Source organism: Watersipora subatra, chromosome 4, assembly GCF_963576615.1.
Source record: "Watersipora subatra chromosome 4, tzWatSuba1.1, whole genome shotgun sequence".
Classification (NCBI taxonomy): domain Eukaryota; kingdom Metazoa; phylum Bryozoa; class Gymnolaemata; order Cheilostomatida; family Watersiporidae; genus Watersipora; species Watersipora subatra.
In genome coordinates, this window is record NC_088711.1 from 7,156,426 (window position 1) to 7,175,144 (window position 18,719).

General features: G+C 36.6%; 1 protein-coding gene across 1 annotated transcript; it reads left to right on the forward strand.

Annotated features, from left to right (window-relative positions):
• LOC137393556 (proto-oncogene tyrosine-protein kinase Yrk-like) lies at positions 1-14,513 on the forward strand. Its single transcript, XM_068080158.1, has 12 exons — positions 1-116; positions 528-734; positions 5,159-5,255; positions 5,773-5,871; positions 6,020-6,120; positions 7,493-7,642; positions 8,421-8,585; positions 8,879-9,000; positions 9,901-10,035; positions 11,128-11,281; positions 13,219-13,350; positions 13,555-14,513. The coding sequence occupies exons 2-12, from the start codon at positions 548-550 to the stop codon at positions 13,761-13,763; spliced, it is 1,551 nt and encodes a 516-aa protein (XP_067936259.1). The 5' UTR covers positions 1-116; positions 528-547; the 3' UTR covers positions 13,764-14,513.
• Positions 14,514-18,719: the final 4,206 nt, after the last annotated feature.

Genomic DNA, 18,719 nt, shown 5'->3' on the forward strand with positions numbered 1-18,719 from the left:
GGCTGGTTCGTAGGGAGTTTTTCTGGCCATGGTGTGACAGAGCTTCTTTATAGGCTGCACCATAATTGAGACGGACTCGTATTTCTTCTTTTCTATTGCCATAATTTTTTTTTCTGGTAAGTCTCTTCATGTATCACTGCAAGCGTTTCTGTAAATAGCACGCTCTATTATGTTGACAACCACTGCTCTGTTTTGCATTTTGCTGGATTGTCTCACCTGTTAGTTACATTCGCTCAAGCCAACTAGGCTAGAGTTGTTTAGGGATGTTATTTATTAACATAATGTAAGCTTTATTGTGACGCGTTATAGATGCAAAACAACTATTATGGGTATGGAAATAAGAGTTGTTATATTGTGTGATGCACTCCTTTTTGCTAATGACGTCTCCTAGCTGTGTACATGAATTGTTTGAAGTGCCAGATGAAAAGTCTAGCTCTACTAAATGTCACGTTGTAAGTGCACTATACATCAACATTACGAATGGGTTCTCACTTGTTGCAGTTCATACCATATTGTTCTTGCTGTAGAAAACTATTTAACCACAGACATGGGTAACTGTGTAACCAAACAAGATAAAAAAGAGAATGCAGCGGGTGGAACCGAAACCGGCTTCACTGACATATCTCCTAGTTCTAATCAAGTGGATGGAACTGTGCGAACAACTTTGAACACACAGATGTCATCAGCTCCTCCTCCTGTCTCGCCACCCCCTCATTCCCCGAGACCTACACCATGTAAGAGTTTTTTTCTATCTGAGTTCATTGAGTCCTGTTTAGGGCAGCATAACTGATTAGGCATAACATGAGGCAAAACCTTATGTTAGGACAGCTATGGATGGGTAAAATACAACTCAATGCATGCTTGTTCAATAAGCCTGATATCTACTGTATAGTCGACAAGCTATGTTAGTAGTAACTTAGATCTCTAAAGGCAGTGTAGATAGCTGAGATGGGCGGTTGCTGAGGCTGTTGGGGCATAGCACTGTAGCTGGAATAGTGATGAAACCCGCTGTGTGCATTTTGACTAGTAACGAGGAAGTAGCGCAGTCAGTCAACTTGAATAGATTAGGCTATTGACACAGCAATCTGGTCTCCCACCTATTGTACTTTGACAACTTCCTTCGCTGCTGAGTGCTTGGCGTAAGATTGTGTCTAAAAACTAATTGATAGCATTCTGCTGCAGCTCACATCGCTTCTCAGGATGGTTTCTGCTTGATGTAATAGGGCAGTGATGATAATGTGTTGACTTGCTTTCAGCCATGCATTTAATGCAGCTGTGGCATGAGTGTTTTGCAATCTTTGCACAGATAACTTTTTCAGATTTTGGTTAATGTCCTAACCTAAGTTATATTTTTCTTTGGTTTGCCATCTTGACATTGATATGTTTATGTGCTGCTCACTACAAATGATTACAAACACCTACGAAATTCCTCAAACATGTGAAGAACTAAAAACTGAGTTGCTTTTATATAATTAACGCTGTGTGTTTTTGTGATATTCAAATAATTTTAATGAAAACGAAAATCTAATCAGGAATAAACTTTGGCAAGTTTTGAGCTATCACCATAGCTACATCATGTTGTTCATATTGATAAGCAATGGATACTGAATAGACATAAATACTTTAACAATTCGTACCTGGCAAATCATGGTTGATAATAACACACTCATAATTATATTGCTGGTAAGGTGTACTTTCATGACAATTATTAGGCTATCTTAAACAAAGATCTACAAAGGCCTCAAACAAAAAAAATCGTGCATTGCGTGTATCGCAAAGCTTTTTAGTTAGTCAAGTGGATAGTTGGCCATGTAGCCAGACTAAAATTAGTTCACTTTGGTCATTGACCTGCAGTGTTAAACATTTCCCAAAGAAGTTACTCCTGATTAAAATAATGGTGTTTCCCCAGTAGCCAGTTTTTGTAAAACGAGTAGAATTTGCAGCTGTCACACCTGACATGACTGAAATCTTGCAAAGTGGTTGTTCGTATGCAAAGGAATAGCGGAGCTCTCTGTTGGGTTGGTTACAGCTCGGATGGCGTTTTGTTGGTGTGTAAGGCCAATTTGTGTTGGATTAAAAACATACATGTAAAAGTATCAATGTCAAAAAGCGCTGTCACAAATATAGAAAAACCATAAATAGAAAAGCATTTTTTATGCATATTAGTTGTGCTGGTGCTTTTTCAATTTTATATTTTTGATGGTCTTTGTGACTTTTACAAAAGCAGTCTTTGTAAAAGCATAAATCATGCGGTGAGTTATTGCTAAAAGTCATCGTGCTGCAAGCTGCCTGGTGATGAGTTCATATTATGTACTGTTGGAAGCAATATGCAATGTAAAAAGATTTGCACAAAATTTAGTGAACGATTTTTAATTGTCTTGATTATGCTATAAATATAAAAAACGGAGCACAAAGGCCTATCAACGTCTGCGGCGATTATGTATGCTATATTTGTGTCTAGCTTTGCAATATTTTGCCATAGTTGCAAAAAGATATCCTTATTTTATTTTCTACCCTGTTTTATTTGCTACGTTGTTCCATTGCAAGTGTTAGCCACTATCTTGCCAATTATATGAACGAGACTTGGCTGTTGGTTCAATATACGCTCACATAAGTATGGCATAGTTAGTCATAGTTGCATGAAGTTGAGGAAGGAAAGGTGAGTTTTTATCATGATAGTATTTGTAGATTTAGCTTTTCATTGTCACCCTGAAATATCAAATCAGTAGTGAGTCGGAATTCAGCGGAGAAGACTTTCTAATTGAGCAGACTTTTTTGACAGGTTAAAATACCATTACATAGTTTTTTTAGAATATTGAATACTGTTACATGCCACCATTAAGAGCGATGCTGTAACTTTCAGCGAAAAAATCATTTGCGTTGTTTAAATCATGAATCATTGCGCATGTTCATAACAAACGATAGAAATGATTCTCGTTGCTGTTTAGTCTGTGAAATTATTGATTGGCTGTCATCAGCAGACTGCTTTTTCCAACTAGTCGGGCATGTGACTATAAATTATGTGACCTTTCTAGCATTTTGTAAGGAGGCCTTCGCCTCGCAAAATAATTGTCTTGGTGTAGGCATGAGTTGGCTATAAAATGTTGGAGACTGAAAAAAATGTTTAATATGTGGTGCCACCAAGAAAAATCAAATAAATAAAAATTTATTAGTGTAAGGTAAAAAGTATACAATAAAGACATGAAACTGGTAAGTTTAGGTATACATCTGATTTATTTTGACACATTATATTCTATTATAATTTTAAACTTGGATGGCTTTATGTTTTTATTCTACTTCTAATTAGAACTGTTGGTGTTTTAGGAAAACTTGGATTGATTTGGTGGCTAATTTACCGGAGAACAATGTCCTCCATTTGTAGTAAATAATTAGCCTGGATATCACTTTACTTGGAATTTTTAATAAAAACATACTAAATACATCTGTTCAGCGTTAGGCTATCGTCAGTCGCGACTAGAATCAGTAGTTGTGATAGCAAGTCTGATCTTGATAACGTCTTTGGTTAGGTCGTTATGACATTTATGGCAGCATTGTGGTTGGCAACTGTATGAAAACTGGTAGGGAGACATGGAGGCATTATAAAAAAGCTGTTGGTAACCCAGAGGCACTTGACTGGCGGTGACTCCTAACTAATTCCTCATTTATGGTTCTCATTTTTGTTTTGGCATTCAACAAAAAATATCATTTTGTTGATGATTACTAATGCCAATAAAAGGTTACCGTACGTACGTACATACATACAACACTCGTTATACATCCCATCACTCCCTGCAGATGTGTCAACCAGTGTAAAGCCTAATACACTTTACAATACAAATAGCCTCATTGTGAACGCAACTTCTTTAAGGTAACTACTCTTTTTTTTTAAACAAAATTTGAATCTGAGTGGGCATCAAAAAATGTAGCTATTCATTTCTTCTTTAGTTTGGGCCGCTGCGTAGCGGATAGCGCAGTATCAGGCTGTGATATATAATTGATATCTACCAATTAATCATTTGGAGTTGATGGTGTGTGTCCTTGGTTGCCACTATCGCTATATAATGATAGGTTTTGTGTGATGGTTGGTCAAAGTGAGCAGGGCACCAGCGAGGCATGGCACTCACTAGCTTCACGATGAGCCGTAAGCAAGCAAGGTTACATTCACCGATTAGGGCCGATGGGCCTTCTAAAGGAATACATACGCTTAGAAAATATTTTCACAAACAACTTTCTTCGTTGCATAATTATAAAAAGAACGTGCAGCAGCAACCTTCTGTTGATTACACCAGCGCAGAGGTATATTCCGCAACATACAAGAGACTCGAGGTTGTGCAACGTATGTATTGGCACTGTTGTTGTAGTTTATCTTATTCGGTCGTACCAAAGTTGTATGTTGTATCTGCTGTTGTTTCATTTGATTTCGTTTTTGTTTTCAGGCTGTAAGTTAAATTCTGTTGCCTACTTAAATTAGTTCGTTATTCACTCGCGCAACAAGTGCGCCCAAATCCATTAAAACGCTTTGCCTCTATCTATCTCCTGCTGGTTATCTGTTAAACTCATTTGTTTGAATTGCTTATCAGTTATCACTCTCAGTCGAGCAGCCTAGCAGCAGCTTGGCACTAGTGCGCTTGCTCTGAGTAGGTGTGCCTTTTAAAATTGTAAAATAACCTTATGTTCATGTTTCAAAGTCAGAAGCATAAAAAATTGTCTCATTGAATATAAAATTTTGCTGTCATTTTATATTCCATGAAAGTATCTTTAGCCAAAGACTCACTGCTTGCATTTAAACAAAAGCGCAATTTCATTGGATCTGTTTCAGTGGTTCTTGTTAACTGACCTAGTTTATGCCATCCCTTTTGTTTTCCTTTACATTGCGGAATTGCCATCGACAAGTTATCAATTTGATTCTTTTAAATAAGATCAGTCAGTTCATTTGAACTCTCAACTAATCTAGCCCAGATGTATGCTAATAATTGAATGAGTTTAAAAAGAAGCTGATTTGTTGTTCGTTCAGCCAATGAGCTAGAGCATTTAAGCATTTGTCCACGGATGAGCAGCAAAATGTCAACAAATTTGGCAGCATGCTGCAGCAGACTTGGCAGGCGGACATGACCTGACCTCAGCAGCCTGTTGTTCATTAGAAGGCTTTATATTTTAGCTGCCAAAATCGTCTCAGCCTTGTATGATTTCCAAGCAAGAACTGATGAAGATCTGTCCTTTAACAAGGGTGACCGTATGATGATCGTAAATGACAGGTCAGTTTGTAGTGCCGGCATATCAGATACAGCATCATAGACACCTTCAGCGTGAGTGATTGCGGTACAGCTGTTGTACGATTATATATCTGAATAAGAAAGTATTGTAATGGGCCTTTGATAAAACTGCAAGTGTTTTTAGAACCAGTTCAATTGGCTCTTTAACAGTCTATGTTGTAAAGATCTGTCCAACTGGCCTCTAAAAAACAATGTCAAAGAACCGTTCGATTGGCCTAATAAGCTAGAAATTTAGATAAATTATTTCCTTGTAATGCATTGCAACCATCCATAGCCAAGCTCTTTAATTTCTTACAAACTTGGTAAAGTTCGCAATTACTTGTTATTATTTACAATTATTTGTTGTTATTTACAATTATTTGTTGTTATTTACAATTATTTGTTGTCATTTTACAATTTTTGGTAGGACGATCATATAGGCTATATTTACTCTAAGAATCATCACTACAATATCTTTAAATTCGTAGACCTAACACTGATAGACATTTATGCTTGACAGTGACCAGGACTGGTGGTATGTGGAACATCTGACTACTAAGCTGCAAGGCTACATTCCAAACAACTACGTGGCTGTGGAAAGCTCTTTGGAAAGTTATGAGTAAGTGTTATTGCACAGCCATGACTCTGGGGTAACGCTGCTAGTATCGAGTACATGAAAATGTGCATGTTGCAGTCAAAGAATGATTCTCGATGTTGTTCTGACGAAATATCCCTGTTATTGCTTGACATTTCAAATGGTCTTTTAGTTGGTTCATGAAGATTAACCGAAAAGATGCGGAAAAATTGGTGCTCAATGATGCAAATCCATTTGGAACATTTCTCATCCGATCCAGTGAGACCGCTGAAGGTAAGCGCCTATGTTATAGGGTCAGCGTAAAGCACTAAGGTGTCTGCATCTAGCCACACGGGTCTCCTTTTTCTACCCGCTCATTATCATAGTCAATGTTCACAATTACCTCTAACCCCGGCCATCAAAGTTTATTATTTCTGTCATTCTTGACAAGGAGACCTCAGTTTGAGAAATGGCATTTGGTAATTGATAACAACTGCAGGTCTTATCATATCCTCTCTCCTTTCACACAACTTGAGCTATTGTTTCCTATAGTCTCCATGAACATTCACTGCTGGCTCTGTGTGCTTCGCTGCAAACACTTCTAGGTGCATTATAACAGCATGGTCTATGAGCTATGTGACCAGGCGATGCCACTTCCTTACCTTGCTAAGTTATTCCAAAAAGCTCTGATGTTGGTTTTTAATGCCAACTTTTAACAGCCAAGTATGTTTGTTATTAATTTATGTTAGTTTATATTTAAATGAACTTGTATTTAAGGAATGTTCTTTAAAACATTGCAGTTACACAATTTCCATGGCTGAGATGGATTTTTTCCTTAAAAGCTTTAATTTGTATTTCTTTAATCTGAAGGTGCTACATTGCAGTTATCCCTAAGTAGATAGCCTCCTTATGATGGCATGTACATGTAGTTACAGTAAGTTTTCATTCTTTACAAAACTGGCATTGTTGCAATAAAAATAGAGCGGTCTATAACCAATCTGTAAATGTTGTGTGATTTTGCAAAGCTTTAGCATGACTGTCGACCACTTCTTCTTTTTAGAAGACACCAATAAAGACTGTATGTATTCTTGTCAATTCCGCTACATGATTACTCACTTTTTTCTTGTCGAAAGATTTTTATATGAATTTTCTAAGCAGTGCTCGTTGATGTTAGCTTTTTCTGATCCAATCATGATCCTCGAGACTATTATCGCACTCGCAGCTTTTACTTATGTGTGGCAGAATGACCGGATTTGTTGCTGGCTGCATGAAATTGGGAGTCGGAAGATCGTGTTGCATCGCGGAAATCACTTCATAGTCAGTTTTTCAGCAATCTAAAAGTTTCTCGGTTGTAATTTTAGCATTAGTAGTTTTGACTCGTCGAGTGATATAACCCGGTCAGTCACCATCAACCTACTCAACTATTATGGTTTTCTTTTTTGTCACATCAGCCCAGCCACAACTTAACAACTTTCTGCGTCTCATTTGTTTGGGCAATTGCTCAGCTTTTGTAACTGGCATATCTTATTCAATGAACATTACACGAATGGCTGCATCACTTTGAAATTGTTTGGTGTCACTTCCTGTATTGCACAATCTTATTTCTTTGACAAACTTTTCTTGAACTATTTTGAAAGTGGTGAGTCAGTGCATTTTTTCCTTTTAGGGCAGTACTCCCTGTCAGTCAAATATAATGATCCAGCCAGAGGACCAATTGTCAAGCACTATCGAATCAGAAATATGGATAATGGTGGTTTTTATATTAGTACAAGAATCACTTTCAAGACTCTGGATCAGCTTGTCAAGCATTACTTGGGTAACAAACATACGTATATATGTGTGTATATTGCCTGAGAAATGCTACGGTACATAAAATTGTACCTCAACCATGGTGAAATCTCTCCTATAAGTAGCATTGAAATTATGGTCTGGAGTGATTATTCAATTACTCATTGTCCTGTCTTGCTCATTGTTTTTGTGGCTTCCTACGTTATGTATCTATCTTACGCATATTCCTCTATTAGCCCGGCTAGGCTTATTACCGAATTCAAATTTGACGCCCTCACATTTCCCTGGTAAGTGACCGCATCTGTTGGACCTGTCAATCTGAGGGCTTGAAGTGGAAGTAAAACCTCTTGTCAATGATTCACCAATCCATTAGTCTTTCGGGTCCTGGTTCTACCTCCAGACGTAAAATGTGCATGAGAAACATATTTGTGACTGGCACATGTTAGATTGGTCAAGGCTGTTGCAAAACTGAAGTTGGTGAATCTGAGGGCCATTCAAGTGTAAATTATGGATGATGATACCAGTTTATGGGCTCTTCCTGAAGCTTTTAATCTGGCAAAGACCTGTTTTCATCTAGCGCCAGAACCGCAACTATAAAAAGCTTCTATGCTCTCAAGTACCATGTATTACAAAGTGTACATTATCTATTAAAATACAACCGAACATAGGCAAAAGTTCTATTCGCATTTGTGATATTAACCCATCTATCTACTGTTATAAGCCAACCAATAGTTTTATTTGCTGTTGTAACGTTAAGCCATAGATTTACAGTTACAGTATAAATATTAGATATTATCGTATTAAAGGAAATGCTGATGGGCTGTGTTGCAAGTTGAGTAAGTCCTGTCCAGCGAATGCCCCCATACTCAAAGACCTCTCTCACGCGACTAAAGATGACTGGGAGATTCCTCGCTCTTCCCTCAGGATGGAAGATCGTCTTGGTGCTGGCCAGTTTGGTGAAGTCTGGAAAGGTAGACTTCCATTTCTCTGTTAATTTTTTTAGTTTTGTCTTATTTGCATATCAATGTGCAGAAATCAAAATGCTAATTTTATCAACACATTGTTATCGGCAGTCTCTGAGTCATACCTCACAGTTCTTTTGGTTACTTTGGTATGTAAAGACACGTATTCAATTTGAAATTATGTTAACCATTTTTGTGTCAAAAGGCATCTGGCTTTCATAGCAACGGTGAAAGCTGACAGGGTTTACGCCTTTAGTTCTGGAGGAAATCTATAAATGCTAATGGCAGTTTGCACTCTATAGGTACTTGGAATAACTCTACTGATGTCGCAGTGAAGACATTAAAACCTGGTACCATGTCTCCTCAGGCTTTCCTCACCGAAGCTGCTATAATGAAAACATGTCGACACAACAAGCTTGTGCAGGTGAATATTCATCATAGCTAAGTTTTCCAAATTCTTGCAAAATAAATTTTTCAATAGGATTGTACCAGATTGGCTCTCTTGATTTCTTCGTCATAGCAAAAGGCATGCTGTGTGTCATCTGTGTGATTCATTAAACCCATATATAGATTTGCCTGACGAATGCATGTTTTCATAAAATGTAATAAATCACTAGTTGGTGTATCCAGTCAAGTGAATCGAGTAGAGGCATCACTATCTAGTAAGAACCCGGAAACATCTATCAGGAGAATGGGATGAGGCAGCCATGATTAGCCCACCAGCTATTTTAATCTTTTGTGCATTATACCCTTGAAGTTGTAGAAAAACAACTCACCATTGTAGTTGACTTGGGATTAGCCTTTGGAATGCTTTATAGCTTTGCTTTTCACAAGTCTAACGATATTAGTCATGCATTTTTGTTGAAGGGTTGCGGACACAATTGTGAACATGCCAAACCTTATATTATTACTTTTTCATATGGTTAACGCATCAAAAATTTAGCGTGTTACCCAATGCCTTAGATTTAGTAGTATTTCTTATTAACTTTTGTAAAAGACAAAAATTTTATCAGTTTTCTCATCTCAGATGTTTCACTTTCATGCTAACTCTTCTCCATTATCTCATGGCAACTGAATCTGCGGTAGTCTAATTACAGATTCATTGACGAGTTTCAATTTTTGAATATTTCCATTCATTTGCTTAGTTCTCTCCTTGAAATAATCATAATAGTAATGACAGCTAAATAACAGTGATACCCTCAAGAAAGATGTTTGCTGTTCATATAAACTGCCTGGCAATACAATAAATTTTTCGATAAGTAATCATTTACATGCAAAGATGTCTTGACGAGACTGTGTCAAGAGGGAGTTGTCTTCTTTGTAGCTGTATGCTGTCTGCTCCTTAGAGGAACCCATCTACATTATCACAGAGCTCATGCGCAACGGGGCCTTGCTTGGCTACCTCAGAGAAAATGGTCATAAGATACCTTTGCATCAGCTTATTGATTTCGCAGCTCAGGTATGTCTCATTGGCTGAGTGCCTTACCTGCGTGAAGTAATTCGGCGTAGATGAAATGACGTTCTCTTCATTATTGTGTATCTTCAAAATATCTATTTGTGCTCCTAGTCAACAAATTTGAGGTAAAACGTTAAGTTTTACCAAAGGGTTTTTCATAGATTAGTTTAATTATTAAAAAGTAAAACAGTGCCTTTTAATATTTTTTCAAGTTTATTCTTAGTACTGTTATCTAAATTATCTAATTATCTAAAATATCAGTCATTTAACTATCTGAGAAACTTTTACTTTTAATGACAAAAAATGACATGTTCACATTACCCAGTGCACCTGTCCACATTACCCACCGATGGTGGGTAATGTGGACAATTTTGGGGTTTACGAAATGGTGGATTCTGGAAAAAGTATTGCTTGTATTACAAAACATGAAATTAAGAAAAGAGAGCCAACAAACCCTGCAAGCTAAAGATATAATTTAGAGTATTCTAAAGTAAATAGAATAGTGGTAACTGTAACGAAAAGAAAAACTGTCCATATTACCCACTTCTCCCCTACTGTTATCCAAAGCAGCACAAAACTGACAAAACTTCATTTTTTCTTCCTAATTTTTACTATAATAAGAGCCGCATGCGTCTGTCTGTCCGAAGCCACTTTAAGCCACTACAATTGATAGGAAAAAACATTACCTTGCACAGAAATCAAACTTTGAATAACATGAAACATTTCTGAATAATTGTGCAGTTACTTATTCTCTATATACGTACTTCATCGGCACACTTACAATCACTTATAGCGCACCAGATTACCAGCTAGTATGGACTTGAAGCTGAAGGCTACAATTTAAAGCTTGAGAACCTCTGACCTAAAAGTAAATGAGTGTAAAGGAATTTTATGATCAGTTTCACAGCAACTGAACCAAGACACACTGGCAACTATCGACTGTCTTTTTGACGTTTTCTGATAACTGAATTGACATGTTCCCAAAACATGTCATTGATGCACATTACATGTATGCATCACTTTCAAAAGAGATCTTTACATGTGTTTTATCTCGACTTTACTTCGGTGATTGACTGTTACTGATTCTTGTCGTAGGTGGCAAGTGGGATGGCTTACCTCGAGCAGGAGCACTACATCCACCGTGATCTGGCGGCAAGAAATGTGCTCGTTGGTGACAACAATATTGTGAAGATTGCTGACTTTGGTATGGCTCGACTCATTCAGGATGATGAGTACAATGCACAACAAGGTTGGTCTGCACTCTATTATATGCTGCTCGTTATAAAGGAAATCGAAATATATCTAGAATAGCTTTTGGGAGATATAACTTTAAATTGATGTTGTTTTTGGCATCTTTCATCATCCATAGAGTTATTCTCTGAGCATCACTTGGATAAGCATAGTTTTAGAAAGTAATTCTTCTAAATCGTATTCTCTAGTTCATGAAGTAAAGTAGTTGAATCGGCATTTTGAGAATCACCACTTTTACAATAGTTTGCTGAAAACACTCTCTGTTATTTATCCATTTCATCATCTTACAGTCTATTACTTGTGTACGCTACATATTAGCAGGCATGCGCTTACTACAAAACAATTCAAGGTGCTTTTAAAAACTTAGAATTTTCCCACGACCAAACACGATCGAAGCGAGTGTTTGAGAGCTTTATGATAAATGCATATGTGAACACAACTCCCGAAAAGTATCCTCCCAACAGCCATTTCCAAATCCTTGTACCGAAATCTCATCAAAAAATTTAACCCTTTTTCTGTTGACTCCTTCAAGTATAACAATGATACAAAACACATATAAACCTATTTAAATATGTTACCAAGTTGTTGAAGTGTCGACAATATCCTAAAACTTACCCATCTGATCGGATTATACATAACTAGAAAGATTAATTTGTCCTAAAATTGCCATTTTAACCTGACAAGCCTTTCTAATCAAAATTAAGACCGGCCAACAAAACGCCCATAAAGCCGTGCGACAGATAGTAGAACCATAAAGCCGTGCGCATCTCACAAGAAAAACGTGGTTATTTCACCAATCTATGGCCGAAATTATCGGATTATTAGAATATCGTTTGTTGGTCTCTCTCGGAAGAGTATAGTTCATATTGGAAAAAGTTCATTTCCTGTTACAACGGTAAAATATTGAGAATAGTAACTTTGAGATCTTGAGATTAGATTTTACTGAACTATACTTTTCCCTATTATTAGGGAAACTGAAAAATTTCCGTACCTTCAGTAAAATCCAATTTCAAGATCTTAAAGTTACTATTCATCGGCTCACACAAACCAACTCTCAATATCTTACCGTTGTAACAGAAAACAAACTTTTTCCAATATGAACTAAACTCTTCCCTCTCTCGAGTTCGAAACATTAATGACTTACTTGTTAACAACATTGCTAGGGAGCGCATCACTCGATTAGCTATCAATGACCAAATCTTACAACGTAAAAGCGAGGAGACTTGACTGCGCAACCTTTAACAGAACACTGCACTTATCTAACAAAACTATTTCTATTTTTTTCTATATGAATTTTTTCTAAACACTTTATATGTCTCCTTTTCTATAATTCGATTATTATATATTTCCTTTGTTATTCGTTCATATACAAAATACTCTACATATATAGGGCCTACATATAAATCTATTTACAACATTATTCTATATCATATACCATTATTCCATTGCTATTACTTTATATACAACTTTACATCCCCCATATACTTTACATTCACAACATTCCTAACATTTTTCTATACTAACACATCTAAAGTAGAACTTTTTCACCTTTATATATCTGTTTATATTACACTACCAAATACAACTGTACTATCAACAATTAACCAATTACTCATATATGTACCTAGTTTCAACTCAACTTTACCTCCAAAATAAATTGTTAGTTGCACCTTTTTGGAGTTGTGCACCCTCAAATTTATTTTATATCATCTGGAACAGCTCTCATTTACACTATACTCTGTCAATTCCTGCTGACTACTTTTTTAACCCTTTTTTGTCCAATATCACTTTGGTCGTGGGCTATATGACAGGGGAAATTCTAGTTATTTAATACTACATTTTTAGATTAGGAATCAATTTTTATATTATGACCCAACTGCAAGGTCGCCTGACTGGTGAGCTTAAAGATTAGTTTATTGGTTGTTTTTCTGACAGGGTCGAAATTTCCAATCAAGTGGACTGCTCCGGAGGCAGCTATGATGAGCAAATTCACTATCAAGTCTGATGTGTGGTCATTCGGAATACTTCTTGTCGAGATCATAACCTATGGACAGATACCTTATCCAGGTAAAAGAGAACCTTTCTATTCTTTCAGCAAATACTCCATTCATGGCCATTACTTTACTGTTTTTGTACTGTTGTTAACAAGTTGTGCGAATTGAAAGATTTAAGCTGGGACCGTCCAAATAGTTTTTAACCATGATTGTATGTGGAAATGGCCACTCTTTTTTAATTTTATGACAGATGTGTTCAAAACAAGAATTGTTGCAGGCATGGCTAACCGTGAGGTATTGGATCAGATTGACAGAGGCTATCGTCATCCTAAGCCTAAGGATTGCCCTGACCAATTATATGACATCATGAAACAGTGCTGGGACAAAGATGCGCAAAATCGACCGACTTTCGATTATCTTCATGGTTTTCTCGACGACTTCTTCGCTGCCACTGAAAGCAAATACAACGAGACAGATGGAATGTGAAAATCCCAACTTCAGCATATTTCTTGTCATTTTTCTTACCCACAATTCCTTTACAAATGTTTTTCATTAGTGATATTATCTACTAACCGTATTAGTAAAGCTTTATTATTACTGTTACTAGCAGCCCGCCCTGTTTTTTGTTAGAAACATGTTTAGCAGCAGCCGAGCAAGCGCATAGCTGTTACAGAAATATTGTGCGAGCAGAACATGTATTTGGTAAACTGTTGTTCAACACAGATATTATCCTATTTTGCATAAGTACTTCAGCATGGCCGTTCTGTTATCACGCTTTCTGCTTAAATTGACATCCGGAACTCAAATTCTAATCATCCATTTGCTGTAGATTGTACGAGATAACTTGACATTTTTAGAATAGAAAAGGAGTTGCTTATGTACTGATGCCAAAATCTGACAATCCTGTCCACATGGAATTATATATCATGTTGGTTAAATGCACACAGATATTTATTATACTCTCTCGCATTATTATATATTGTTAACAATTCTTTTTATATTTTCATTTTACATTTCATGAACAATATCAGCTTTTGTATTAAGCTAGTTCTGAATAACTGTCTTCATTTCTTCGTATATGCTAGAGATTTTATAATAGTTACTACTTATAAAGGAAAGACAGATTTTATAAGAGTGGTGATTCTTTAATGGTTGAAGATATTATGTACAAGTCTCTATGAGTCTATAGGATGTTGCCTGAAACCAATTGAATATAATCAAAGACGCCATTGTTGACGTCAAATTAGCAGGTTTTGCTGCAACCATGAAGTGATGAAACCAGCCCTCTCATTCTCTACTGATACAGAACCATCTAACTAGGACTTGACATTCTGGCCGTCTATATCTAAAGATTTGCACATGCTACATGGTCTTTAAAAATGTGTGGCTGACAATTAATGTAAATTAGATGTTGAAAATATGTAAAAGTAACAAGTGACCCCACATAGACTACGTAGACCGAGTCTTTTTGAGGCATATGTTCAGTAAGGTAGAAAAAAAATTGACAGAATGAAGTTAGGTGAAATAAACAGACTTGTAAAGCGCATATTTCCGTTTATGTCTATGAGAACAAAAGGGAAGACATGAAAATAATAGGCTGGTTAAAAGACCATGTATAGTTCAGACATTCAATAGAGGGTTTAGAGAGGGATGAGGTGTATTTACACATGTACTGAAGAGCTCAGAGCCTGCTAAATAGCTATAGTAGCGTGAGTTTAGCAAGATGTTAAAATTGGGTCAACTATGAGTTGAGTTGGTTTGCATTTCTGGTGCAGGTACTGCACTCAATCTGATCAAGTAATGGGTTCTATATTAAACCTACTACAACATTAAAAGGAGAGGAGAGAAAAACTATCAAGTAATGAGTAAGTAAAAGTTCTGATATTTTTGGGAGTTGTCAGCATTCATATTATTTCTTTTAGGAAATTTTTATAATAGCATCATCATCGAAGCTTCCATTTTGGATGAATCCAACATTTCCATTCCGCTCTATTTTTTACATATATTTCACAAGAATTTCTGCAATACTTGCCAGGAGTTCATGCAAAAACCCTTTTGTTATTTTAACTAGCTATGATATGCTTGATAATAAGTACAGGTTTTCCTAAGCATACACATGTGCCTCTTTTAACCATGTAGAGACAATATACCGTATTATATATATTATATATAATATATATTCAATATATATATATATATTGAATTAAACTGTTTGTTCAGTAAAACTTTAAATCAGTCTGCATATTATAGCTATGGTCCGCACCTACTTTCTTCATACTTGTCTTGATGGCACTTATATCTCCTAATTTTAATGTACCGGTAATAGAAAATATTTTTGAATTCTACTAATGATAATTTATACTATTTGGCTCTGTGTTTATCGGTCATGGCTGGTATCTATTTCATTCACACGCACCACAACCAATAAATACTAGTTATAACTTTTTTCAACAATATTCTGAGGCAGCATTGCATATTCAAATTAGTAATATGGTTCCAAGTTCATTCCTACACACTTATTAGTATACTAGTGCTGCTCTAATTACGGTATGCGGTATGTTCTTAGCAGTAGAACGTTAGGCAGAGCTTTCACAATGCATGAGACGCTTAGTATTCTTGTCCATTCAGGTTAAGGTGTAAATTTATGTATGAGATTGTGTGTGAATAGATATGAAGGCTATAGTTTCTACTATATCGGTAAGCGTGTCTCAATGGGTCAGCATACATAGGGGAGCTCTACACTACCTTTAGCTGACCAAGTTGATTGACACTTGCTTAAGGGATAACTTCAATCCATAAGCAAGTCAAATCCATAAGAAGTGGTTCAGGTGTCCCATAGCAGCGACTCTTTACTACATGTACACAAGTTGGAAGAAACAAGGGTAGATAATTCCAAATACCACCCCCAAGGGTTTGCACTAAGCAACTGTTGCTGTAGTAACAACATACAACAAGTAACCAGCTACCTTAGTCTATTAATTGCTTACTTGCTGTAGAATTTATATTCAACATAGCACACAAATGGCACAAGAAGCAAGGGTAGATAACTCCAGATGAATACAAAAGCCGCACTTACTAGGTGTTGTTGTAGCAACAACTAGTACAGCTACAGAGCAACAAGTAGCCAGCTAATTAGGCAGCATGTTGCTCATTCCATTAACAGCTTGCTTGCTGTGAAAATAATATTCAACATGGCATATTCATACAAATGTTTACATTATTACACCTATTACAAGAACCTAGACTAGGTGTGTGAACAGATAACTCCGCTATCGGAAGATTATGATCAATCTGTTAATTTACCATCTCACTATCACAAGGCCAATATAAAAACTATGAAATCGAGAGTAGTTACAATAATATTATTTTGAACAAATAAAAACAAACAAAGTACAGGATGACATACAACACTGAATTACTAAATTATTGATCTTCTTTACTATAAGAAGAGCCGTGTCAGTCCGAAGCCACTATTGGAGGTTCGTAGAATGGATTGCGGTGTATAGGATTTGAACTCATGACTTTAGGCTTTGTAGCCCAACATTCTTACATTTCAGTTAATTGTCCGTCTTGCGCTGGGTAATCATTCTGTGGATACTTATTCTCCGTACTTTATCGGCACGTTTGATGGTCTCCCCTAGCACACTGGACTGTCAGGGTACTAGTATTTATAATAATGATTTGGCATTACTGGTAAAGATGAAGATAGTAACATCAAATTAATTTGTTTGGCAGTTCTGAATACATTTGTTTCTCCAATTTCATAGTTGATGTCCAAAGACAACTTTGATTTAGTGTTATTCTAGAATAGTTCAAGTACATCTTGATGATTGGTCCATTATTTCTGCCTTCTGATTGGTCAATTACAAGTCTAGTCTATCAAAATTACCAAACGATACACAAAAAGATTAACTATTTTATAAAAACCTGACAAATAAATATTAAAATATGCATTAGGAAAACTAGGCTTTCCCACTCATTAATTTCCAAAACTGAGGCCAATCTTGAACAATATATGCACGTGAAAAATAATTATCGTAATGTATTATTTTCTTGGCTTGAAGTTCTTCAATCCTTTTTGGTGTATTTTCAAGGCATTGATAACACATTACCAAATAAATCCTGTTCCCTCTCAGTGACTGGTCTAATTACATTGTATTAGCTTTTTTCCACTCAACAGATAATCACACATAGACACTGTGTTTATATTGATGATTAATTTCTTCTTCCAATTCATTTTCATCTCAGCTATAACAGGTGTGACATGTAGCTGAATAAATAGTGAAGGTGATTTGAGTCTTTAATTCAGAAAGTGATTCTTTTGCCAGCATGACTTTTATATTAGGTTTATGTTATGGTTATACATGTATTATAAAAATATATAATATTATAAATATTATATATTTTCAAGACATATAAAGTGCACACACTGCTCTGTTGCTTTTACTATCTTTGACAGCTGTATCTGACTGAAGTGTGCCCAGAGGAGTCACTTCAGATGGGCCTTCAGACATATCTTCAGATACAGCTGTCAAAGATGCCAGGAAGCGTGCTCCTCATACACCACAGAAATGTCTCTACACAGTGCTCCACACACCATCCAGACACCCGCTTATTGATACTGAGAAAGCAGTGAAAGCCAAGACCCCCCCAACTATAAAACCTAAATCCCTTTATGGCTTACCTCTCCTCCATTCTCTCCAGACTCATCATCGAAGTGAGACTGATGAGTTAATTGTCATGTCTCTACTCCTCCCTTTTCATTGCCCCCCCCCCTCCCCTCCCTTGAATATAACTAGTTCAGCCAAATATGTGGCTGAAGTAAATGCATTTGCTGTCTAATAATTTAAAACGTTTTTACGAAGAAGCACGTTGGGCATGTTTTACAGTTAGAGTAAAAAAAGATTGCAGAATGGATGAAAAGTGAAAAATAGAAACAAACTGAACAAAAGTTGAATATAATGCAAGAAAAGCCTATAAAAAGGAATGGGTCCAACTATTTTGGACAGGCTACCACAGAACTCCCATTCACGGACGCTATCCCACTACTGCACCATGCGGAAGCTTTTGCCTGCTGTGTTTCCACCCTGGGCCGTTTTGCTTCTCCTTAGAACAACCTGGTAACTTCGAGCTCCCCCAAAGTAACCATATTGACACCGTGCTTAGTGCGGACGCCCGATCGACACGGGTAGGCCTGCAGCAGAGCCCCTGCCCTCAAACCGTCCACCAAACCTAGCCTCCAAGTAGCTGGATTACAGGAGTACGCCACCACTCCCAGCTGGCAAGTGCAGCATTTCGAAGCCTATTTGTATAAAACGTTTTTCTTTTGACCAATCATTTAGTTTGAGTTCACAACGTTATCCAATAGCGGAATAGTAGGTCTTGGTTGGTTGGCAAAACATAGCCTGCGCGACTACAATGAAGATATTTTGATAAATAAGT

What these genes read in the sequence shown, in the direction of transcription:
- LOC137393556 (XM_068080158.1), top strand. Translation starts at nt 548, where the DNA reads ATGGGTAACTGTGTAACCAAACAAGATAAAAAAGAGAATGCAGCGGGT. An exon ending in ATCCAGTGAGACCGCTGAAG is followed by an intron (nt 6,121 to 7,492) that starts GTAAGCGCCTAT and finishes TTTTCCTTTTAG; the next exon opens with GGCAGTACTCCCTGTCAGTC. An exon ending in GTTTGGTGAAGTCTGGAAAG is followed by an intron (nt 8,586 to 8,878) that starts GTAGACTTCCAT and finishes TGCACTCTATAG; the next exon opens with GTACTTGGAATAACTCTACT.